Below are 21,583 nucleotides of genomic sequence, written 5' to 3' on the forward strand. Positions count from 1 at the left end.
TGCTGTTTTGCAAAATGTTCCTTTTTGAATTGCTTGAAACTTAAAATTTTCCAAGTCAAAGAAAACAAAACCCTAGAGCCTCTCCTACCTATCACATGATAGTAGTCATACTCCGAATATGTTTACCAGCCAAGGTAAACTCTTCCTGAAAGTTTGTACTTTTTGTACAAAATAGTATGGCCTGATTTTGTTCAAAATGACATCCACCAATTTCCTTTCGTGAGTATACCTGAGCCTTTGACAGCATACACATTTGGTACATCATGAGGATGAATAAATAATGACCAGATTTTGGGTGAGCTATACCTTAAGATCCCAAGATATGATTTCTTTTTCTAAATGAAACTAACACATCTTTCTTTTCTCTTCCTTCAGCGGAACAGCCGAGATACCTGCAACTTCGACCGGGAGTTCACAAAAATGGCCGTGGAGCTCACGCCCACCGACAAGCTGTTTATCATGAATCTAGACCAGGACGAGTTCCTGGGCTTCTCCTACACCAACCCGGAGTACGAGGCTCCTGCTCAGGGTTAATCGAGCAAGCATACTGGAGACTGCTGGCCATGTATCTCTCTGTCTGCCTGTATGTGTGTGACATGTATGCTCAGGGTCGTGAAAGCTCACTCATATTACTGTAACAGGATTTAACCAAAGGGCTCAGGTGGACCACCTCAGTATACAGCTGTGCGGTATCCGACGCATTTCCAAAGGGGGCCAGAAGTCAGTCTCAGCGTAATGTTTCCCTCTTCCTGGCATTCACACAGAGCCGGTAGCCCTCCAGCTTTTTTGAGACTGCATTGTTGGTGTTTATACGACGGTAAACGCGGCCTATGCAACAAACGAGGAACAAACCCCGAGTGAGCAATTTGAAAAACAACAATGCCGCCTTCAATTATTTATTTGCGCTTCATTATTTTCCCCCCGTTTGGTTTCTATTTGAGCTGAGCTAATGTTTAATTCACTGGCTTAAACCCATTATACCAAAATATTATTACCTCCCACACATGACTTGAGCCGGCGCTCCTGTACGCAGCCTGAATCCCTGGCAGAAGTGTCCTCACTATTGTGACATTCAGGGAGAGGGAATGAGAAAGACGACAAAGAAAAAAGGTCATTATCATTCATAACTCTGTATTTCAGGAAGGATTCATATCACTGGGTTTGGGAAGAGTGGAGATTTGTAGAGCTACTAGTTCATATTCCAGTATCCTTCAAGATGAGGATTAGAAACAGTCGGATAGATCAAACGCAGTCGACGCCGTCGTGCAATACAGAATTCTAATAGTACATAACTGTGTATCTATGCACCTTGTAGGAAACACAATGTGCCATTTCTTTTTTTTTTTCCAAAGGACTTCGTCGTCCCTGTGATTTCAAATGCTTAATTTGCATGATTGCAATAGTTTGTTTATCCTCTAGGCATAATACTTTCGGACGTATCTATCATTCAAGCGGAAAAAAAAAAAGACTTCAGACGTGAGGTTTTCAATCACAGAACAATCATACATGCGTTTCTGAATGCTTGGTCTAGACCGGTCGTATATAGCAATGTGATTCGAGTCCGCCACCTATGTGCACTCATAGGCTTTGTGTATATAATGTAACTATAAGCACTTTCTGAAATGACATGTATTTCTTAGCACAGTAAAAAGATAAAGGCGTAAGGTTTTTGCATGTTCAGATGTATTATCACTACACATTTTAATGGCTTGTAATTTGTCCCTGGCATCATTTTGTTTTCTAGTACTCATGCATCTCAAAGTTACCTGGTGAAACCTCTAATGAAAATGACTTTGAGATTAGATAAACATAAATCGATAGCCTTCTCTCTCCTGAATAAGCGGCGCTGGATTGATCCGTTCTGCCCGTTCTTGTACAGATCCTAACCTCTTAGTGCTGTGTGAGTGTGTGTATGTATGTGTGTGTATATAGCGGTGCTGTCTCTGTGAGGTGAATAGTCGCAGTGTTTTGGCTAGCCTTCGTTTTACACCCGCCGTGTGGCCACCGGTAGTGCTATCCCATAATGCTGCACGAGACCCAGTCCATGCTCCGTCGAACGTTAAGCCGGCGAGTATTGATCGGACAATTATCAAAAAGAGAAATAAAAGGCGTATATCAGTTGACACTTTAGAGCGTGGGGTGAGCGCAAGGTGATTTAGAGGGAAAATTTAGCAGGCTTAAAGGCACACAGTGTCTGGTTAATTGCCAACCGAACAGTTTATGTTCGTCTCGGAGGTCAGGCTCCAGGGATAAAGGATTGCGAAGTCTCTGAAGCCACAAACACATAGATACAGGATGAGATGCTAGGTAAAGTGTTAATGCTATAACTTCTTGATGTATTTATGAGAGAATATGTAATTTGTTCTATTTATAATACAGATATTCAATGTAAACCTGCTTTTGTTGTCTGCTTCCTGTGTGGGTGATTTATTTATGAGTGCACGTCTATTGATTAGGTCAGAGTTTTTTATTCAGGGGAATGTTAGATAGGTTTCTGGTTGAAACAGGAACAAGGTAAGATTCAGTCCTTCAGTTTAAGAAATAATGTCAATTTCTTTTGTTTACTAAAAATGAATGTTAGATAATATTTAAGATTTTTTCTCATACACACTCAGAAATAAAAGTACAAAATCTGTCACTGAGGCAGTATCTTTTTAAAACACTGCAAAAAAAATGCTTTTCTTAGATTTTGTTGTCTTGTTTCTAGTCTAAATATCTAAACAATCTTATGTCCAGAAGCATTCTCTAGACAAGCAAAACATAATGTCTTGTTTTATGAATAATATGTCTATATTAAGTAAGTTTTTCCTTAAGTAATCCTTAATAATCTGCCAGTGGGGTAAGCAAAATAATCTTGTTTTTCCTTTTGACATAATAATATTTTGCTTACCCCACTGGCAGATAATTTGGTCACACTTTATTTTGATGGTCCGTTTGTTGAATTTAAGTTACATTGCATCTACATGCTAACTAACCCTGCTGAAAAAAACAGCTTAAACCAGCCTAGGCCATTTCCAGCATGATCTTAGCTGGTCAGCCTGGAAAATGATCAGCTAAAACCAGCTTGATCAGCCTGGTTTAAGCTGGACATAGCTGGTTTTGGCTGGGCTCCCAACCTTGCTAGGCTGGTCAAGCTAAGACCAGCTAAGACCAGGCTGGAAATGGCTAGAAACCAGCCTGGAAATGGCCAAAACCCCTCTAAAACCAGGCTGGTCAACCAGCCCAAACCAGCCTAGGCTGGTTTAAGCTGTTTTTTTTTTCAGTAGGGAATTCTCATTAGATTACAAGTAGACTGTTAGGTTGGGGTTAGGGTTAGTGTTAATTACTAACTAACTAGTGTTAGTTACTATGTACTTGCAAAGTTTCTTATAGTCTGTTAAATGTCTGTTGAAGGAGCAGTATCAGCGGATATTAAGCAGACAGTTATACTCAATTGGACCATCGAAATAAAGTGTTACTGATTATTTTGCTTGTCTTATTTTGCTTGTCTTAAGTATTGGCTCATTATTTCTTAAAACAAGACAATATGTTTTGCTTGTCCAAAAACGCTTCTTAATTTAACAATTTTTAGGTATTTGGTCTAGAAACAAGACAAAAAAATCTAAGTAAGAAAATCTTATTTTTTTTGCAGTGAAGGCACATTTTTGTTCCCAACGGGTCATTAATACCTAAGAAAGTACAAATGTGTACCTTACAGTACCTTAACCTTTTAACTGCCCCACCAAGAAAAAAAATGTTTGGATTGCATTTTTAACTCCTAATGTAGCCAGTTAACACACACACTATTTTTTACCAACACACCCCATAATTTCTAAAATATCAACCTTTACAAAATGGTACATACTGTATGTTGGTTTATGGTAAAAGTATCGCAATGAATACATATACTATGAAAAATCATAAAATATGAAGTTTGAGACCAATTTATTTTAAAATTTATTAAAAATAAAACATTTTTGAATACTAAATCTTTATTTTTTAAATATTCCATAAAATATTTTAGATTCTCATTTAGCATGTTTTATTGTTGTTTTTTTTTAACAATAAAACCAAAAATCAAGTGTAGTAGTGCAACATTATCACATGTATTATGTTTGCCCTGCTGAAAAAAACAGCTTTAACCCACCTAAGATTGTTAGCTGGTTTTAGTTGCTTGACCTGCCTGGTTTTAGAGGGGTTTTGGCCATTTCCAGGTTGGTCTTAGCTAATCAGGCTGGGGAAATGACCAGCTAAAACCAGTTTGGTTTAAACTGGTTTTGGCTGGTCTCCTAGCCTGGAAACGACCAAAACCCCTCTAAAACCAGACTGGTTAACCAGCCAACCATCTTAGACAGGTGATTTTTCTTTTTTTTTTCTTTTTTGTAAACCAACAATGCTATGTTGTGTAAACCATTATTTAAAACAGTTATTCTTTAAATGACTATAACATTCATTATTTAAAGAAGTCAAAATATGGTCAACCATTTGGTAGAGCTGGCAGTTAAAGGCACAAAAGTAAACTTTAAATGTGAACTGTGGCTGCGTCTGAAACCCCATTCTTCCACACTATATAGTACGCTAAAATCAGTATGTGAGTTGAATACGTCCAAATTCATAGAATTCGAAAATCAGTATGTGAGAAATACCCGGATGGCCTACTACTTCCTGCAAGATTCTGAAGTGCGCACCCCATGCACGCTGCGCTATTCCATGATGCCCCACAAAAGAATTCATGAATGGGAGTGAAGCATAGACTGTAGAATATATGGACATAGTATCCGTGACGTTACCCATAGGTTTCTGAAGAGGGCAAATGAAGCTACAAGTAGGCGCGGCCAACCGTCGCCATTTTGTTCGCGTGTCATCACACCCACGGCGGGATACCAAACAAGGGCAAAGAGGCGTAGAGTAAGCGGAGCTACAGACACCTGCTGGCATTTTGCTTGGACCTGGCAGACAGACCTTACTTTGGGAGAAACGCTTAATACTTTATTACCTGCGACTCGTTTGTGTTCTGACCACATGTGCTTGGCTGTACACTATATTAATAAAGTGTTTAGACTTTTAAAAACACTGTTGTAACACATTGAGCCACTAAACATTGTTCTTATGACGTATTTCAACAGGAGGAAACCGTGAAATACGTCCAAACACTTCAAATATAGTCTGTGTTAGTAAATGCAAGACTATTGATGAAATCCAGGCATAACACTATGACAACGCTTCATATGAAGCCTACAGCCAATCAATCTGTCAGATTCTGGAGGGCATTACAGCTCTAAAGAAAATTGTAAATAATAAATGATCTTATATAAAACAAATACATTTATAGAGATGGTATATAAGTATATAATTTCACTCACCAGGGAAACGGAGGCCACGTGAATGGTTTGTGAGCACAATTAAGTGCACACAGCATCCCATATCATCTGATAATTGTAGGAAATAATCCCAAAAGGAAATTGACTGTGTAAAGAAACATTAACCAACACAAAAATGCGATGTATATGCCGAGTTCATCGGTTAGCCGTAATCAGCTCAGGTGACGAGACAGCGAGCAGCCAGACCTAGCTGTCACTCAAGTGGCCACGCCCTTAATTATGCAGACTTAATATAACCTAATAAAACGAAATGGATAAGTTATAAAAAAAAATTTACCACAGTTGTCATAAAGGTTAATCATGGCTATATGCACCAAAGCCATCTTTTGTACCAGGGTGTAAGCATGTTTTCATCAGCTGTAAAAATGGCCAGTTTCCCATTGCGGTCAGAAATGACCTGGACTTCCTGGAGCCAGCCCCCCAAGGCGAGTCGATGAATTGCAGTTTTAGTTACTTCCGTATTGGCTTCCCGAGGGAGAGCGGGAGGTTGCCGCTTGGAGTGAAGCAACACAACTGACGCAGGTGGGTCACGTGACCATGACAAAATGGTGGATGTAGTACGTCCAGTATTCAATTCATACTGCTCACATTCATACTGTATAGAAAGTACTTTTGTTACAGCGAGTAGTATGTTTAAATTCAAATGGCTTTCGGCAGCTGGTGTGCCAAAAAAAAAAAAAAACTCAAAATAAACTACAGAAATTTACCGTAAAATAACAGACATTAAATTACATAAATTTACATTTAAGGAAAGTTTTGTAATTTAACGTCCGTTATTCTACACCCCAGCTGCCAGGGGAAAAAAGGTAAAATTATGGATTTTTTTTTATAGTGTACAAAAGTGTAGCCTAAAGGTACTAATATGTTGTGAAAAGGTACCACCCCAGTGACAGATTTTGTACCCTTATTTCTGAGATTGTATAGCAAAAAGTATATCTCTCGATACATTTACTGTACTTCAGGTAGTAATTGAACGCTTTTCTTTCTGTTTCTTCCAGTTTAATATTTTGAAAATTGATTGAAACAGCAGATAGCTAGCTTTAAAACGACTAGCTTTGTTTTTGTAGTTTTAAAGATAACCTTTAATGACAATTAACCTTTCTCTATTTTTTGCTATATTTAATATAAATGTTTTTCACATTATAATGTAATTCATTTGAACTTTAGCATTTCTAATAACAAATCTAGTTTATTAATAAACTACACAATTTTCTTGTTCAATGCAGAGTCACATCTAAACTGACCCTGCAAATTTAAAATGGCACATTATTTGTTTGTTTGTGTTCACTGTGTGTGTGAGTGTGTTCACCACATTCGGGGTATTAACATTTGGATGACTCACACAAACATACAGTATTTGCAGGCAGGTGAGACGCTCTGGCCCCTGTGAGCGTTTTGCTAAGCACAAGATGCTATCTGCCAAAGAAATGTCCCATCTTATCAGCCAGCAGAAATTCATGTTTGGGAAATGAGACGATGCGACCGGAGTCATGGGCAATCTGTGGACGCAAATTATTCCCTTGGCCTGCCGTCACTCAGCGCTGACTCCCACATGATTTGATGCTTCAAGAAGATCCCTCTCGCCCCCTGTCCGACTTGCTAGATCTGGGACACAACAAAACAGTATAAACAAACAAGGATGAAAACAGTTACCCAAAGTACTCATCTTCCCGTCAGAATCCTCATAATGCCACGGTGTGTGTATGTGTGTGTATGAGAATTTGAAGGTTTCATTGTTGAAATGTCATCTCAGTGCTTTCTCTGAGGCTCAGTGCTGAGTGAGCACTTTTGGTGTAGCTTTCATTGTGACAGCTAATGAAATTATTTGCCTTTGACAACAGCTCATTATGTGCCTCAAAGGCATTCTCTGGGACTGCTGTGTTCTGATCTTTTTCATTCTCTTCCTGTTTCCTTTTTTCCCATCACCCCCTTTGGAGATTTTTTTATATAAATCCAATTAAAATCATCCCCCATGACAAAGACTCTGCCATCTGAAAGACCGAAGTTGGCCTTAAAAAAAAGAGAACATATGGATGAAGACAAGACAGCAAAGTAAAGCTTGCTATGGAATAATAAGATTCATAATGACTACATCCCACAAGTCATTTATCAGCGTACAGTTTGAGAGAGATTCCCTCACATCCTTACCGTTTACTTGTGCAATCAAACGCTACATCCACAACAGTCACTAATGGAGCAAGTCCTCCTGGGAAGTTCCAGTTCAAGAGTTGGGAATGGGTAGTTAGGACATGTCAAGGCTTGATTTTTACTTTTCCACAACTGCTTTTGCAAAAAAATGAATAAAGTTTGCTCATCAGGTGTATTTCTGCTTGTATGGGTTTTTATTCACTTAATTGATGTGTATATAAGGGGCCATATCAAAGAGCTTAAAATGACCAAGAGGCGACACTCAATAGAACGTTCCATTGCAACAGCAGTGCTCAGCAACAGCCCCGTGATTCCGCCATTTTGGAGTGAAAGCGATCGGCCGTCCATAGGAACTTATTGCTGTCGCGATGGCAAGCAGCTGCTGTGTTTTTTATTTATTTATTTTAAAAGCATATTAAAGCTGAGATACAACCTGAAAGACGACAATATAACACTTACTATGACAATCATTAGCACTTTTAATAGTTTATTTTACCCACTTATAATATGCTGTGATTCTATTGTAATTTTCATTCCAAAATGGCCGCCACGTGACACTAGCGGCATCTAGTGGCTGTTTCCCAAATCGCACTAGAGTGTCGCCTCTTGATGAGTCTATGCTCTTTGGCCATATGGAAAGCCTCTTAGGCCACCTGCCTGTAGCTTTCTAGTGGTGTTGAAGACACTGATTAATTTGTTTGGGTGTGTTTGATTAGTGTTGGAGCAAAACTCTGCATGGATACTGGCCCTTGAGGATCACGTTTGCCCATTCCTGGTCTAGAACAGTGTTCCTCAACCACGTTACTGGAGGACCACCAGTTTTGCACATTTTCTATTTTCTAGAAATGTAGTTAAGAAACACTAGTCTAGAAGACCAGTCAGACCACAGGTGTCAAGCTCAGACTGCGTCAGAAATTGCCTACTACTCAGTATGTACTGCATTTGAATATGAATTTACTACTCAACTGAAAAGTACGTTATAAACAGAATGAATGTGAGTAATATTAATGGAACTGCGACATACTACATCCGCCATTTTGTCATGGTCACGTGACCTCCCCTCATCAGTTGTGTAGCTTCACTTCCATTCATTAATTCTCTTGTGGTGCATCATATATAGCGCAGCGTGCATCAGATGCGCACTTCAGAATCTCGATGGAAATAGTAGGTCATCCAGGTACTTCTTGCATACTGTTTTTCAAATTCTATGAATTCGGACATACTACTCATATCGCATACTGATTTTAGTGTACTCTATAGTATGGAAGTATGCAATTTCGGATGCAGCCTCAGTTCATTTAACACTAATTAAACACACCTGATCAAAATAATTGAGTCATTCAGGCTTGTTTTAAACCTCCAGGTATGTTTATTGAAGCAGGGTTGGAACTTAAACTGTTCAGGGCTGCGGCCCTTCAGAACTGAGTTTGATTCCCCTAAGTCAGATTTTGGTTGTGAATAGCCATACCTACGTTTTCAAAAGTCTGTGTTTCAGCCCGTCAAGGACAGAGGTGCCCAAACTCAGTCCTGGATGTCTGGTGTCCTGTAGAGTTTAGGTACAACCCCAGTTAGACACAACTGAACCAGCTAATCAAGCTCTTACTAGACAGACTATAAACTTTCAGGTAGGTGTGTTTAGGCAAGTTGTGGCTAAAATCAGCAGGAAATCCATTTTAGGCAGCCCTAGTTCGTGTGCAAGACAGTTCACTCACATTACTATGAATGTGGTAATGCTCAATATGGCTCCTACAATGAAGGAAGTCCCACTTTCCTGGCAGATTAGGCAATCTTCAAAAAGATATTGTGATGAGCTTATAAAAAGTGTAAAGGACAAAACAACACCAGCACACAAATGAAGATCTACTGTGAGGACATGCTTCTGATGCTTGTACAGAATTGTGACAAGAAAAACAGGTATGTTTCAGCATTCTGTTCCTTGCATGGTCATGATATTATGTCCTGTTTTTTTACTTTTCAAGAGTTCATACTTAGATATGCTTAACGCTAATAGCATGTTTGACATGGTGTCCCAGGAGAAACCCTGAGCTCAGAGATAATTGAACCTGGTCAGCAAGCTTATAAGGGGGTAGGAGATCAGGTAGATCTCAAAAGTTCCCCCTGTTAAAGGGAGGAAAAGGAGGACATGGGGCAAAAAACTTTCTTCCAAAACAAAGATAAGGTAGTAGGGTGAAATCAGTCTGTTTATTGTAAGCTTGAACCAATATGATTAGATTATTACTGATTACAGATGAGAGGCCAGTCGCAATCAATTATATCACGTGCTCCTATCAAAATTACTTTAAAAAAACTTCACTTAGTTCAAATACCTGTGGTATGTTTTACAATTCTATTTCAGTCTAACTGTACCTATCAAAGTGTGTTTGATAGTTTAACAAGATCCATCTTTGTTTTATTTAAATCCAACCCAATCTGTCCGGTGTGAGCACACACCTTTACTAGCTCAAGAAACAAATACATTTACCAATCTTGGTGAAAAGCATTCATAAAGATATTTATTTCACTTTTTTTGGTAAGAGGCTTTATAATAATATGGCAACTTGGATGTACACAAAATTGAATTATTTCTAGTGTATGTGTTTATTCAATTTTCCGTATTCCTTTACGTACATTCCCCAAAACAAAAGATCAAGTTGTTGTCACCAATAAATCCAAACTGACAGTTCTTCATTTTTATTTTGAACTGCATAAGTATAAACTATTTATCCATGCACATCTTTTTTTTTTTCAATTTCTGTGCAACAACCTGTCACTGACATTGAAGCAACAAAGAAACATTAAATTATTTAATCTATCTATTGAAACAGTTCAAGTTCACTGCAAATGTGCATACATTTATAAAAAGAGTTTAGCATTTTGAGACAGACTACTGTGAGCAACTCAGTTACAAAATTTGTAGAAAAAAGGTGGCATGGTTCACTTGCTGTAGCTCACTGACTGGTAGACTTTTCTGCACAGCTTCATAGTAATGTAGTATTTCTGCTCAAATGCCACACAGTTGATCTAAAAATGACTTACAATTAACCACCTCAAAACTCTTTAAAGTTTTATCAGCTATTGTTAAAAATTCTATTTACTAATAAAAATATAAATAATAAACTATTAACTTACAATCAAATGGTTGATCCATTCAATTCCTGATGGACAAAATCAAGACTCACCACACATACAGCGTTCCCCTTATGGTCCACACTCATATATGTAACATTTGACCTGACTGTACATGTAAAGCTCAAGTGTTTTTCTGTTAGGGACTTTGTAAGACTTCTATAATGTTGGTTTCATGCCAACTTTTACAAAAGTTCAATTTCCCAATTGTAAATTAGATCTAATCTGTCAACCTTCCATTATATCCACGCCATGTTAACCACATTCACTGCTGTTGCTAATGTAATGATCTGCTCAGCCCGGCTTCTCTTGTGTTATAATGTTTTCGCACAACCACTAGACTTGAGAGATCGAGACGACAACGTCTCTTTACAGCATCACAGTGCGTGGTGTGCGGGCCTTGTGCAACAGCCCTCTATCCTCTAATGACACCCTAGCAGGCCCCTGCAGTGAGATTTACAGACCAACAGACGCGCCCCCTTTCCCTCTTTTTGTATGGGATGTAATTAAAACGATGTTGGGTGCATGGTGTGTGTTTTAGCATGCATTATATCCCAGCGGTGGCTTCCCTCCCACTTTCCCCACCCCCTAAATGCCCCTCAATTCTCCCAGCAAACTCCCCATGCAGAGAGCAAACAAACGGAGAAAAGCCGCTATTGATTTGAATTCGTTTTGTTCTTCCTCAATTAGTGTTCTCTCCTTGTGCTGTTTGTTCTCGCTTTTAAAGAAGATCCCTAATTAACTGCAAAACAATTTGCTCTTTCGCACATGGCAAACACCAAAGCGCAGAGATATTCTCCTCCACAGAGAACGCTCTCGTTCTGAAGAAGAGAAGACGGGGGGGAAAGACAAAGGCCCAGCGTCTGATATTTATTTCATTCATTGGATCTTAAAAAACGTTTAGGAGAAATGCATGACGGAAGGATTTATTGGATTTGGTAGCACTCGCTTACAGAGAGGCGGAGAGAGAGGGAGAGTCATGCCTTTTTTCTTTTCTTTAATTGTGATAAGTGGTCCGGCTGTCCTGTCTTATAGAGGTAAAACAATTTAAAAAGCAATCTCCTGTTTTAATGAAAACAAGCATGCGGGCCTGCATGGAGCTAATGAAGCCGGGAGAGTTATTACAGAGGCTCCAGGGATCTTCCGCATGGCCTGTGTACAGTCACAGACGTGGCGTGGAAGGGGAGGGCTTCTCTCACTGTGAACAGACAAATGGTGTACACAGAGGGGAAAAATTAAAACTGGGAACAGCATGTTCATTTACCTCTTCATATTTGCAGCACAAGTGATGCTGCTAGTTGATCGACATTTCTCAGGAGTAAGGAGGTAGAATATACTGTTGCTTCAAAGTAGTCAAACTACATTAAGCATTGTGTTGATAGTGTTTTAAATTATATTTTCCTTGACAATTTTCAGCAATATGTCTTTGTATAAATTGGGAAGAATTGGAATCTGATGCTTATGCTGAAATTAACACGGATACCTGACACATATTTTGTATTGTTTGCAGTAAAGAAAAGCTGATTTATTCTGTTGAATTATAATTGGATGTTTTCACTCCAGTTTTTGGTTGTCATTGTAAATATTCACTTTCATGGCTTGGCTGAGTCTCTAGAAGATTTTCAACATGTTTGTAGTAGTCTCATGCAAGTTCTGCTTGTGTACAGGCATGTGGTACAGGTGAATTGGGAAGGCTAAATTGCCCGTAGTGTATGAGTGTGAGTGTGTATGGATGTTTCGCAGAGATACGTTGCAGCTGGAAGGGCATCCGCTGCGTAGAACATGTGCTGGATAAGTTGACCTACAATAACCATGTATATTATGTCAGAAGATCTGTGTTGAGGGCTCCTTTGAGATTTTCATTTGATGCTATACAATTTATGAGAAAAATTAACGTCAATACATTAATATTTGCTTGACCGCATTAATTAGATACAATATTTATGTTAGTTTTGAATAGTGAGTTTTGAAGTTATGACTATGCATGTTTCCAATGACTACATAGCCTATAGATATTTGAGGTTTGGTAAAAAACATAACATTAAAGTGTTGTCTCTTTTTTCACCTCAGACCTTATTTTGCTTATTAATTGGATAATAATACCAGAAGCCCTGGGCCTCAGGGCTTCTGGTAGTACCTAGAATAGCAAAGTCGAGTAAAGGAGGTCGAGCCTTCTCATTTATAGCTCCTAAACTCTGGAATAGCCTTCCTGATAACGTCCGAGGCTCAGACACACTCTCCCAATTCAAAACTAGATCAAAGACCTATCTGTTCAATAAAGCATACACTTAGTGCACCACTTAGGGGGCTTCCACACAGGTTATGCATCTTGTTGATATACACTGTGAACATCAGCTACGCTAATTATTTTCTTTATTCTCCATTTCCACCTGGGGATACTCTTCCCGAGGCCCTCAGACTATGCAGAGTCACTGATTCGATCCAAGACCAACGACGAGATGATCCCAAGGTTTTTTATATCCTGGACCTGGCCGAATCCTGAGCAGCTACTGTGATGGTCATGGAAGAGTGGAGAACATGAGACTGATTCCTGTGACGCTCCAGAGACAGACGAGTCTTCGCTGAGGCCAGCTTCCAGCCTCCGCCACTGAGATCGCAGCTCTGCACAAGACGTTTGGCCAGCGGAGAAATTAAAATGGTCGTGCCCAACTGAGCCTGGTTTCTCTCAAGGTTTTTTTTCTTCACTTCCGCCTTTAGTGAAGGTTTTTTTCCCTCTCCGCTGTCGCCACTGGCTTGCATGGTTCGGGATCTGTAGAGCTGCGCATCGTTGGATTTGCTCTTCAGTATTTGGACTCTCAGTAGTGATTATTAAACCACACTGAACTGAGCTCAACTGAACTGAACTTAAACACTACAAACTGAACTACACTGTTCCATACACACACATACACTATGGACAATTTTAGCTTACCCAATTCACCTATACCACATGTCTTTGGACTTGTGGGGGAAACCAGAGCACCCGGAGGAAACTCACGCAAACATGGGGAGAGCATGCAAACTCCACACAGAAACGCCAACTGACTCGGCCAAGTATTGAACCAGTAGCATTCTTGCTGTGAGGCGACAGCACTACCCACTGCGCCACCGCATCGCCCACTGCAGTAATCATCTTTTGTTAAATCATTTGTTCATAATGACTAGATTGTTTGCATATAGGTTTATTCTGCCTTTTTATACAGACTACTGTATTCAGCTCCATAAACGATTTAAATGATATATTTTAGTAAATAACCTGAATATTAACTCAAATAAGTCTTACAGACTTGTAATAAAATTATTGTCATCATTGATCCTCACACCCCATAAAGATTTTTAACAAATTAAGTTAAAGAAATATTTTACTAAATATATATAAAAATATGATTATAATATATATATTTTTTTTTTTTCCGGTCAAGCCGTTTAAGCAAAAATTTTAAGTAACATGATGTACTCTTTCTGGGAAATTTCTACCAAGTGCAGATCATTTATTTTGGTCCTTTTGTTCAATCTTTTTGAATTAAAGTGCTTTTTAAAAATGCTTTCATTATCCAAAATAATCTTAATCATTGTTTAAGACTTAATCAAAACATCTTGTTTTGGGTTTTACACTAATATATATATTAGAAAGTTTTATATCTATAAATGTAGGCCTACTCATGGATACTTATTTCATTTTTATGTGCCCTCTCGTTTGCCCCTTATTTCTCATGTTTGTTATACTTAAATTCATAATTTCCTTGTTTAAAAATGAACTATAGATTGCAGAGACTGTATTTAAATTATTATTTTTTTTTGTACTGTAAATATTTTGTTGTTATTGCAATGAATAAATAAGTAAATAAATAAATGATCACGTCATGTGATCGGTCATCATGACAGCAGCAACTTTGAGCCCCGAAGTGCATGGCCGGCTTGACGGCTGCGTTTTCAACTCCGTCCCCGCCTGCAGGGGGGACCCGATTTCTCACCACACCGGCTGCAGCCGTGCTTCATGTCATAAGGTGCGTTAGACATGAAGCACGGTTGCAGTCGGTGATCAACGAGATTAGCCGAGCGCAGGCGGGGGCGGAGTTGAAAACAGCCATCAAGCCGGACAGCTGGATACTTCGAGGCTCAAAGTTGCGGCAGTCATGATGACCGATCACATGGCGTCATCATCATTTATTTATTTATAACAACAAAAAATTTACAGTACAAATGAAACAGAATACAGTCTCTACAAACTATAGTTCATTTTTCAACAATAAGAGAACTATGAATAATTATGAATTATGAATAAGGGGAAATAAGAGGGTATAAACATACAAATAAATAGGCTAGTGTAAAACCCAAAACAAGGTGTTTTGATTAAGTCTTAAACAATGATTAAGATTATTTTGGACAATGAAAGAATTTTCAAAAAAAAAGCACTTTTATCCAAAAAAAAATTGAACAAAAAGACATTCATAAAATAAGTGAGCTACACTTTAAGTAGAAGTTTCCCAGTGTAGCCTACATCAATGTCACTTTCAAAACAGTGAAATATATATTTTACAATCATATAAATCATTTTATAATTATTTAATAAAATATTTTTAACTTAATTTGTTAAAAACACCTTTAGGGTGTCAGGATTAATGATGATAATTATTTTATTTCAAGTCTGTAAGACTTATTTGAGTTAATATTTAGGTTATTCACTAAAATATATATCATTTAAATCGTTCATAGAGCTGAATGCAGTAAATATTCTGTATAAAAAGGCCGAAAATAAACCTGTGCAATCTAGCCTTTATAACCAAATTATTTAACATGATTACTGCAGTAAAATATCTGTAGTCTTTTAATAAGACTGTGTGTACAGGATAGATAGGGTATAAAAAGTTAATTGTTTGTGAATCGGAATTTGTCCAATAATAATCCCGAAACACACGTGGTTGTTGTCATGCGGTGAACTCAGCCAATAATATCGGGGTCGTCGTCGCAGCTCCAGCAGCCGCTCTTCAGATGCTGCACGGGCTGAATCAATCGTCTGATCTTAGAGCAGTGTAGCGGTACTTTGATGCCACCTGACAGTCACGTGGCGTAGGCGCAGCATTAATCCGGACAAAATTTCTAACCAGCATGCCCCGCTTTTATTTTGCTGCATGAAGTTGAATGCACCTATTCATGTTGAACACACCTTATGTAATGAGGTCTGACATCAGCATCTCGAGATTTTTTTTTCTTTTCCATTATATTATTATGAAATTAAAAAGTTATAATAAAATTATTATTGCGTTTTCATTTAGTTGCATTTCAATTAAACGTTAGACAAGATAGCTTGTAGGATGATTGTTCAAACCCAGTGCCAAGACGGACCGTCAGGATCACGTGGTCGCCATTTTCCCCGTGGTACCTTTCAAACATGCAGTATATTTTAAGTTCTGTCTGCTATTTAAAATCAGAACTTGCAGAAAAATAAGGCAACGGATCAGTCTGTCGGCTCCTTTCTGTGATCAATTCGTATTTTGGAGCGATGGAAATCACCAGCACGTGACTCACTGCAGCAACTACCTCATCACGCATTGACACTAGGTTAGGTAAGTACTGTGTATTATATCTCCATCTCTTTCTCACTCCAGACTCTACACACATATGTTTGTTTAACTACTGAGGACATAAATTTAATCTTTTTTTAATATCAGATTAATAATATTTTATGATCAAACTCTATACCACCACCACCACCACCACCACCACCACCACCACCAAACATAACCACCACAGAAACAAAGATAAAAGTAAACACATCTTTTGACCAGTAGCCTACAGTCTTTTTAGATTGAGGACGCGTGAATCAGTTCAATTATGGGTTAAATATATTTGTGAGGAAAATTAAATGAACCCTCAACACAGTTCATGTTTATTGGGACTTAATATTTGCTATAACTTCACAAACTGTCTTTATCTCCCTTAAGCACAAACAAAAACAAAAACAATATAGGAATATAAACTTTTCCTCGTGTTGATCAACAGGTTCCAGTCTTAGTATTCTTGTGAAAACATTTTGTGTGAATACACACACGTAAACACACATATATCACATCTGTATCTCTGGTAAAGATAATTTGCTTAACATTGAGGTATAGCATCTCCTCAATGCACAGAATTTGACTTTTGTACTTTTGACTTATTGCTACAGTATAAAAGAACTGCAAACATTTAAACATAGATTAGTCAGGGTTGCATTTACAAAGTGTGTTTTCATTTCCAAACGATATAATTTGCGTTAAATTCAGTGTGACTGAAACCTGACCTTAGTCAATTGGAATAAATTGTTTTTGCAAATATTATTTGAGTGTTTCTACTTCAACATTTCATTTAGTGTGCTGTCCTTTGTAATCTTTTGTGAACTACTGTATCTTAAGAGTATTTGCACCAAAATTAGTTTCTACACCAATTTTTTTACCAGTATATATTAAATATACGTGCATCACACATGCATGTTAAGTAACAACAAGCTAAATTTCCATGTAGCTTCTAACTGCGTGGTTCCTTTCAGGTAACATTGAGATAAGCTGAGCAAATGTTTTTTGATAGAGTAGTTTATAGCTTTGCTAGCCTGCCCAACAGACAGGAGGTTTTGTCTCTATGCTTCTCTGAGCATCATTATAGGTGCAGATGGATGAAAGTGCTCTCCTTTCCTGCTGATTTGCTCTCATATTAGAGGTATTTTGTGAAGAGATGCTGCTCGTGGACGTTCTGTTCCATTTCGGTGGCTCTTGCCCCTCCACCGCCCTCTCCTCCAGCAAAACTCAATAATATGGCATCATCACAAACCCACTGAGTTTTAACCCAGACTTACTTCAACCGTTTCCACAATCTGATTCAAGCATGCTGTGCTGTGCCTCCCCTTAAAACACAAGGGAATTGTGCCACGTATAGATGGAGAGAAATGATCCTTTCCGCTATTGTGATCAGTAATGAAACATCTGGGAAGCTAATTACTGGGAGCCCTGGAACTGATAATTACTGGTGTTTTTACAGGGGTCTAGTTCATAACTCCCAAAACGATACGGCGAGAGAATAGTAATTACTTGCCTTCACGCACCCATGTTTGTCAATCAGTGGTAATCTTCAGAGAGCGTGGTATAGCTCGGAGCTTTTGAATTATAAAAACACTCATCAAATATAGAAAACTTCATAGGAAACTTTTTTTATTCTATAAATATTTCCCAGAGAACAGAACGAATAGATAAGTTATTCAGAAGGAATACACCAGCAGAAGCCTGGCTTTGTCTCTCTTTTTTCTCTCTTTCTCTCTCTGAGGAGTCATAAACTTTCCGGCACATTTAATTGGCATTCTTCATGTTTATGTAGTTGTTCTCCGACAGCAGCTCGTGCTAAAGAGGCAGTGAGGTAGAGCGAGCGCTGCCTGATCATGATCCAGCCTCTGATTATGTAAGTGTCCTTTCATCCCTGTGTGAACTCTCCTCCCTCTGTCTGAGCCTGTCACTCACCATCACCGTTTCTATCTGCTGCCATCCCACTCTAGACCGCCCTTTTCTGTCCACGTCCCATGCCCTCCCTCCTACATCTCATATTCCTTTGTCACACCGGCGTGAGGGCTTTCTCTCTGCTCATCCTGACACGCTGGGACTTTGGTGTCTTCAAGTTGTGTTCTCAGGGGATGTTTGGAAACATTTTTTTTACCTGTATCCTTTCAGCGCGGACTCTTTTATCTCCGTGATCCCTTTCATCATAACCCTGCGCAGAGTGAAAATCACTTCATTATCATCGTATCATTATAGCCATTAGTCACTGCATAGTGAAAAGTCATACTCTATAACTGTGCCGCTCGCAATTAAGCATAAGCTGCAAATGTACAGAAATTCCTCTACTTTAGAGGAAGTAGAGAATGCAGTCTGACAGCTCTCGTATCAGGTGCTCTGGTGTGTCAGTCACATGCTTCATTTACACCTGGTGTGGAGATGAGTTGTTGTCAATGTGTTCACTAGTGGTAGATGGTAATTACAGGTGTAAAAGGTTCTTGTAAAAACTAGATTGCTTTCGTAGTGTAGATGCTCATGTGGTTTAATGTGTGTAACGTGTGTGTTTATACAGCGCATTTATCGTGTATGGCCATACACCCAAAGCGCTTCGCAACCATGAGTGGGGTTTGTCTCTCCACACCACCACCAGTGTGCAATTGGATTCAATTGGAGGATGCGATGGCAGCCACAGGACAACGGCGCCAGTGAACTCACCACACACCGGCTATTGGTGGAGTGGAGAGACAGTGATAGAGCCAGTCTGGTGGATGGAGATGATTGGGTGGCCATGATGGGTAAGGGCCAGTGGAAGGAATTTGGCCGTAGTTACACCTCTACTCTTTTAAGATGAGTGCCATGGGATTTTTAATGACCACAGAGAGTCAGGACATCCGTTTAATGTCTCATCTGAAAGACGGTGCACACTGACAGTATAGTTTCCCCTTCACTTTACTGGGGCATTAGGACTCACACAGGCCGCAGGTTGAGCGCCCCCTGCTGGCCTCACAAACACCACTTCCAACAGCAACCTATAGTTTTCCCATGTGGTCGCCCATCCAGGTACTGAGCAGGCTCAGCCCTGCTTAGCTTCAGTGAGTAACCGGTCTTGGGCTGCTGGGTGATATGGCTGTGGCATCTGAATGCACTTAAACCTACATAGAAATCAGACATAAGGCAACATATGCCAATTACAGTTGAAGTCAGGATTATTAGCCCTGAACTATTATTTCTGTTTAGTGGAAATATTTTTTTCAACAGATTTCTAAACAAAATAGTTTTAATAATTAATATCTAATAACTGATTTCTTTTATCTTTGCCATGATGACAGTACATAATATTTTGTATGACATGTGTCATGTTCATATTTGGATTTCACATACATAAAATATAAGTCAAATATACAACAATTTAATATATTTGAACATATTCTAATCATGATCTAATATTTTGTAATTCTAACGGATGAAAAAATGTATGTGGTCCCCTTTCTTTCAAGGTAGGTATAGCAGTCAAGGCAACAATCACTGGCATGTCAATAAATAAAAAGACCCAGAATAGTCGACAACACATAATTAAACGGATATCAGCGGGCACCTTTATATAAAGAACAATAACAACAACAAAAAAAGCACTTAAAGAAATCAAATCGATTTGATGGCAATCGACTACCCTGATGTTAAAATGACATCAAATTGGCATTTAATATTGGTGTCCAAAAATGCATCAAATATTGATTACAGGCCTGTCCTGTAATTGATTTTCAACTTATTTTTGACAACAATGTTTGAAGCAAACTGATGTTGTTTAATTTGCTTGAATAGGGTATATGCAGAAGTATGCCGAAAGGCTTAATTTTCAGTAACCTTAGTCAAGCACTTCCAATGAACTTTATTCAGTTACAAAATCAGAGTGTTTAAGGTCTGTTTTCTTTAAAAATCTATTAAAATCTCCACTAAATTTATAATTGAACCTTTCAGATGAATAAAACTTTTCCAGCCTGATCTCACGAGGAAACGTAACTATTTTACATTTTGTCAGTTTAGTGGCTAACTTGTACCAGTTCAGTCGTACGAAAATGTATGATTTTAAAAAGGAAGCATGCCACTTAACCCCACCCCTAAACCCAACTGTCACGGAGGGATGAGCAAATCATACTAAATTGTATTAACTATTACCAATTATCCACTAAATCAAAAAGATCTGAATTGCAGTGAGATCATATTGAAATTTTCTTATAATATTAGAACTTTTTGTTTCTTTACTTTGGTGGTCAAAAAGGCACCAATGTGTGGATGTGAAAGGGACATCAAGGTTTTGACATCAAATTGATTTGCGTTTTTGACATGTTTTCTGATGTCGTTTTGACATCAAGGCACCCACTGAGGCAGTAAGGGATTTTTAACTAGAGATTTTAAAACAGGTAATGAGGACTGAGTTCGGATTGAGGATGAGAGTTTGTTCCATAGAGAAGGGCCTGCAAAAACAAAGGCTCAATCACCTTTGCCACACAGTCTTGATCTAGGAACTTTCAGAAGACCCAGATTGCTGGATCTTAAAGACTGATTTGATTTATTAACAAAAATCCCTGCTGAGAGAGCTTAACATGCTGCAATTTAAGAAAACACACCAACAAATTGAAAAAAGATCTTCATCTGTTTAACAGCATGTGTGTTGCAAAATCTCACAATGCAAACACATAAAAAACACGCTGCATTTTCTCACAATGCACACAAATTATTAAAATACTCTACATTATCTCACAATGCAAGCAAATTACTAAAACACCTGCAATTTATCACAACACTTTCAAATAGCACGGAACACAGCGGAAATGTTTCAAGAGGACCCTAAAACATGACAGACCCTGCTATTTAGGTTGTGGTTATTTAGGCTAATAAATACTAAAGACAAGGGAATCAGGATGTTAAAATAAACAAACAAAAAACTCACCTTTTAAAGATCACCTACAACTTCACTGAGCAATAGTCACAGCATAGCGGCATCCGTCACATTTTAGGGTCCGCTTGAAACATTTCCGTTTGTGTTCTGTTCTTTTTGCAAGTGTTGTGAGAAAATGCAGCACATTTTCGTAATTTGTTTTCATTGTGAGAAAATGCTGTGCATTTTTTTAATGTGGATGCATAGTGAGGATTTGAAGTACGTACGCTGTCAAACGGATGAAGATCTTTTCACAATTTGCTGCCGTTGTTTGTAATTGCATGTGTTTTCTTAAATTGCAGAACGTTAAGCTCTCTCGGCAATGTAGGGATGTGTTTCACCAAAATATTGCATTCAAATGTCATTGTGTTGAAGCAAACACACAGATTATGATCAGAATTGTAGTTGCCATCCACATCCTTTTAATTCGCTTACATTCCCACTCTCTCGTGAGCCGTGTAACATGGGTTTTGTTCATTCAGTGGGACTTG

At 38.5% G+C, this 21,583-nt stretch overlaps 1 protein-coding gene across 1 annotated transcript in view; it reads left to right on the top strand.

Moving 5' to 3' along the window:
- Nucleotides 1-2,367, top strand: part of prkcbb (protein kinase C, beta b) — a 259,088-nt gene extending 256,721 nt beyond the window's left edge. Inside the window, exon 17 of the mRNA XM_056453821.1 lies at nucleotides 376-2,367. Coding sequence (XP_056309796.1) covers nucleotides 376-534 — 159 coding nt within the window. The 3' untranslated portion in view covers nucleotides 535-2,367. The remainder of the gene's footprint in view (nucleotides 1-375) is intronic.
- The last annotated feature ends 19,216 nt before the right edge of the window (nucleotides 2,368-21,583 follow it).

This window comes from Danio aesculapii, chromosome 3, assembly GCF_903798145.1.
Source record: "Danio aesculapii chromosome 3, fDanAes4.1, whole genome shotgun sequence".
In the NCBI taxonomy this organism is placed as follows: Eukaryota; Metazoa; Chordata; class Actinopteri; order Cypriniformes; family Danionidae; genus Danio; species Danio aesculapii.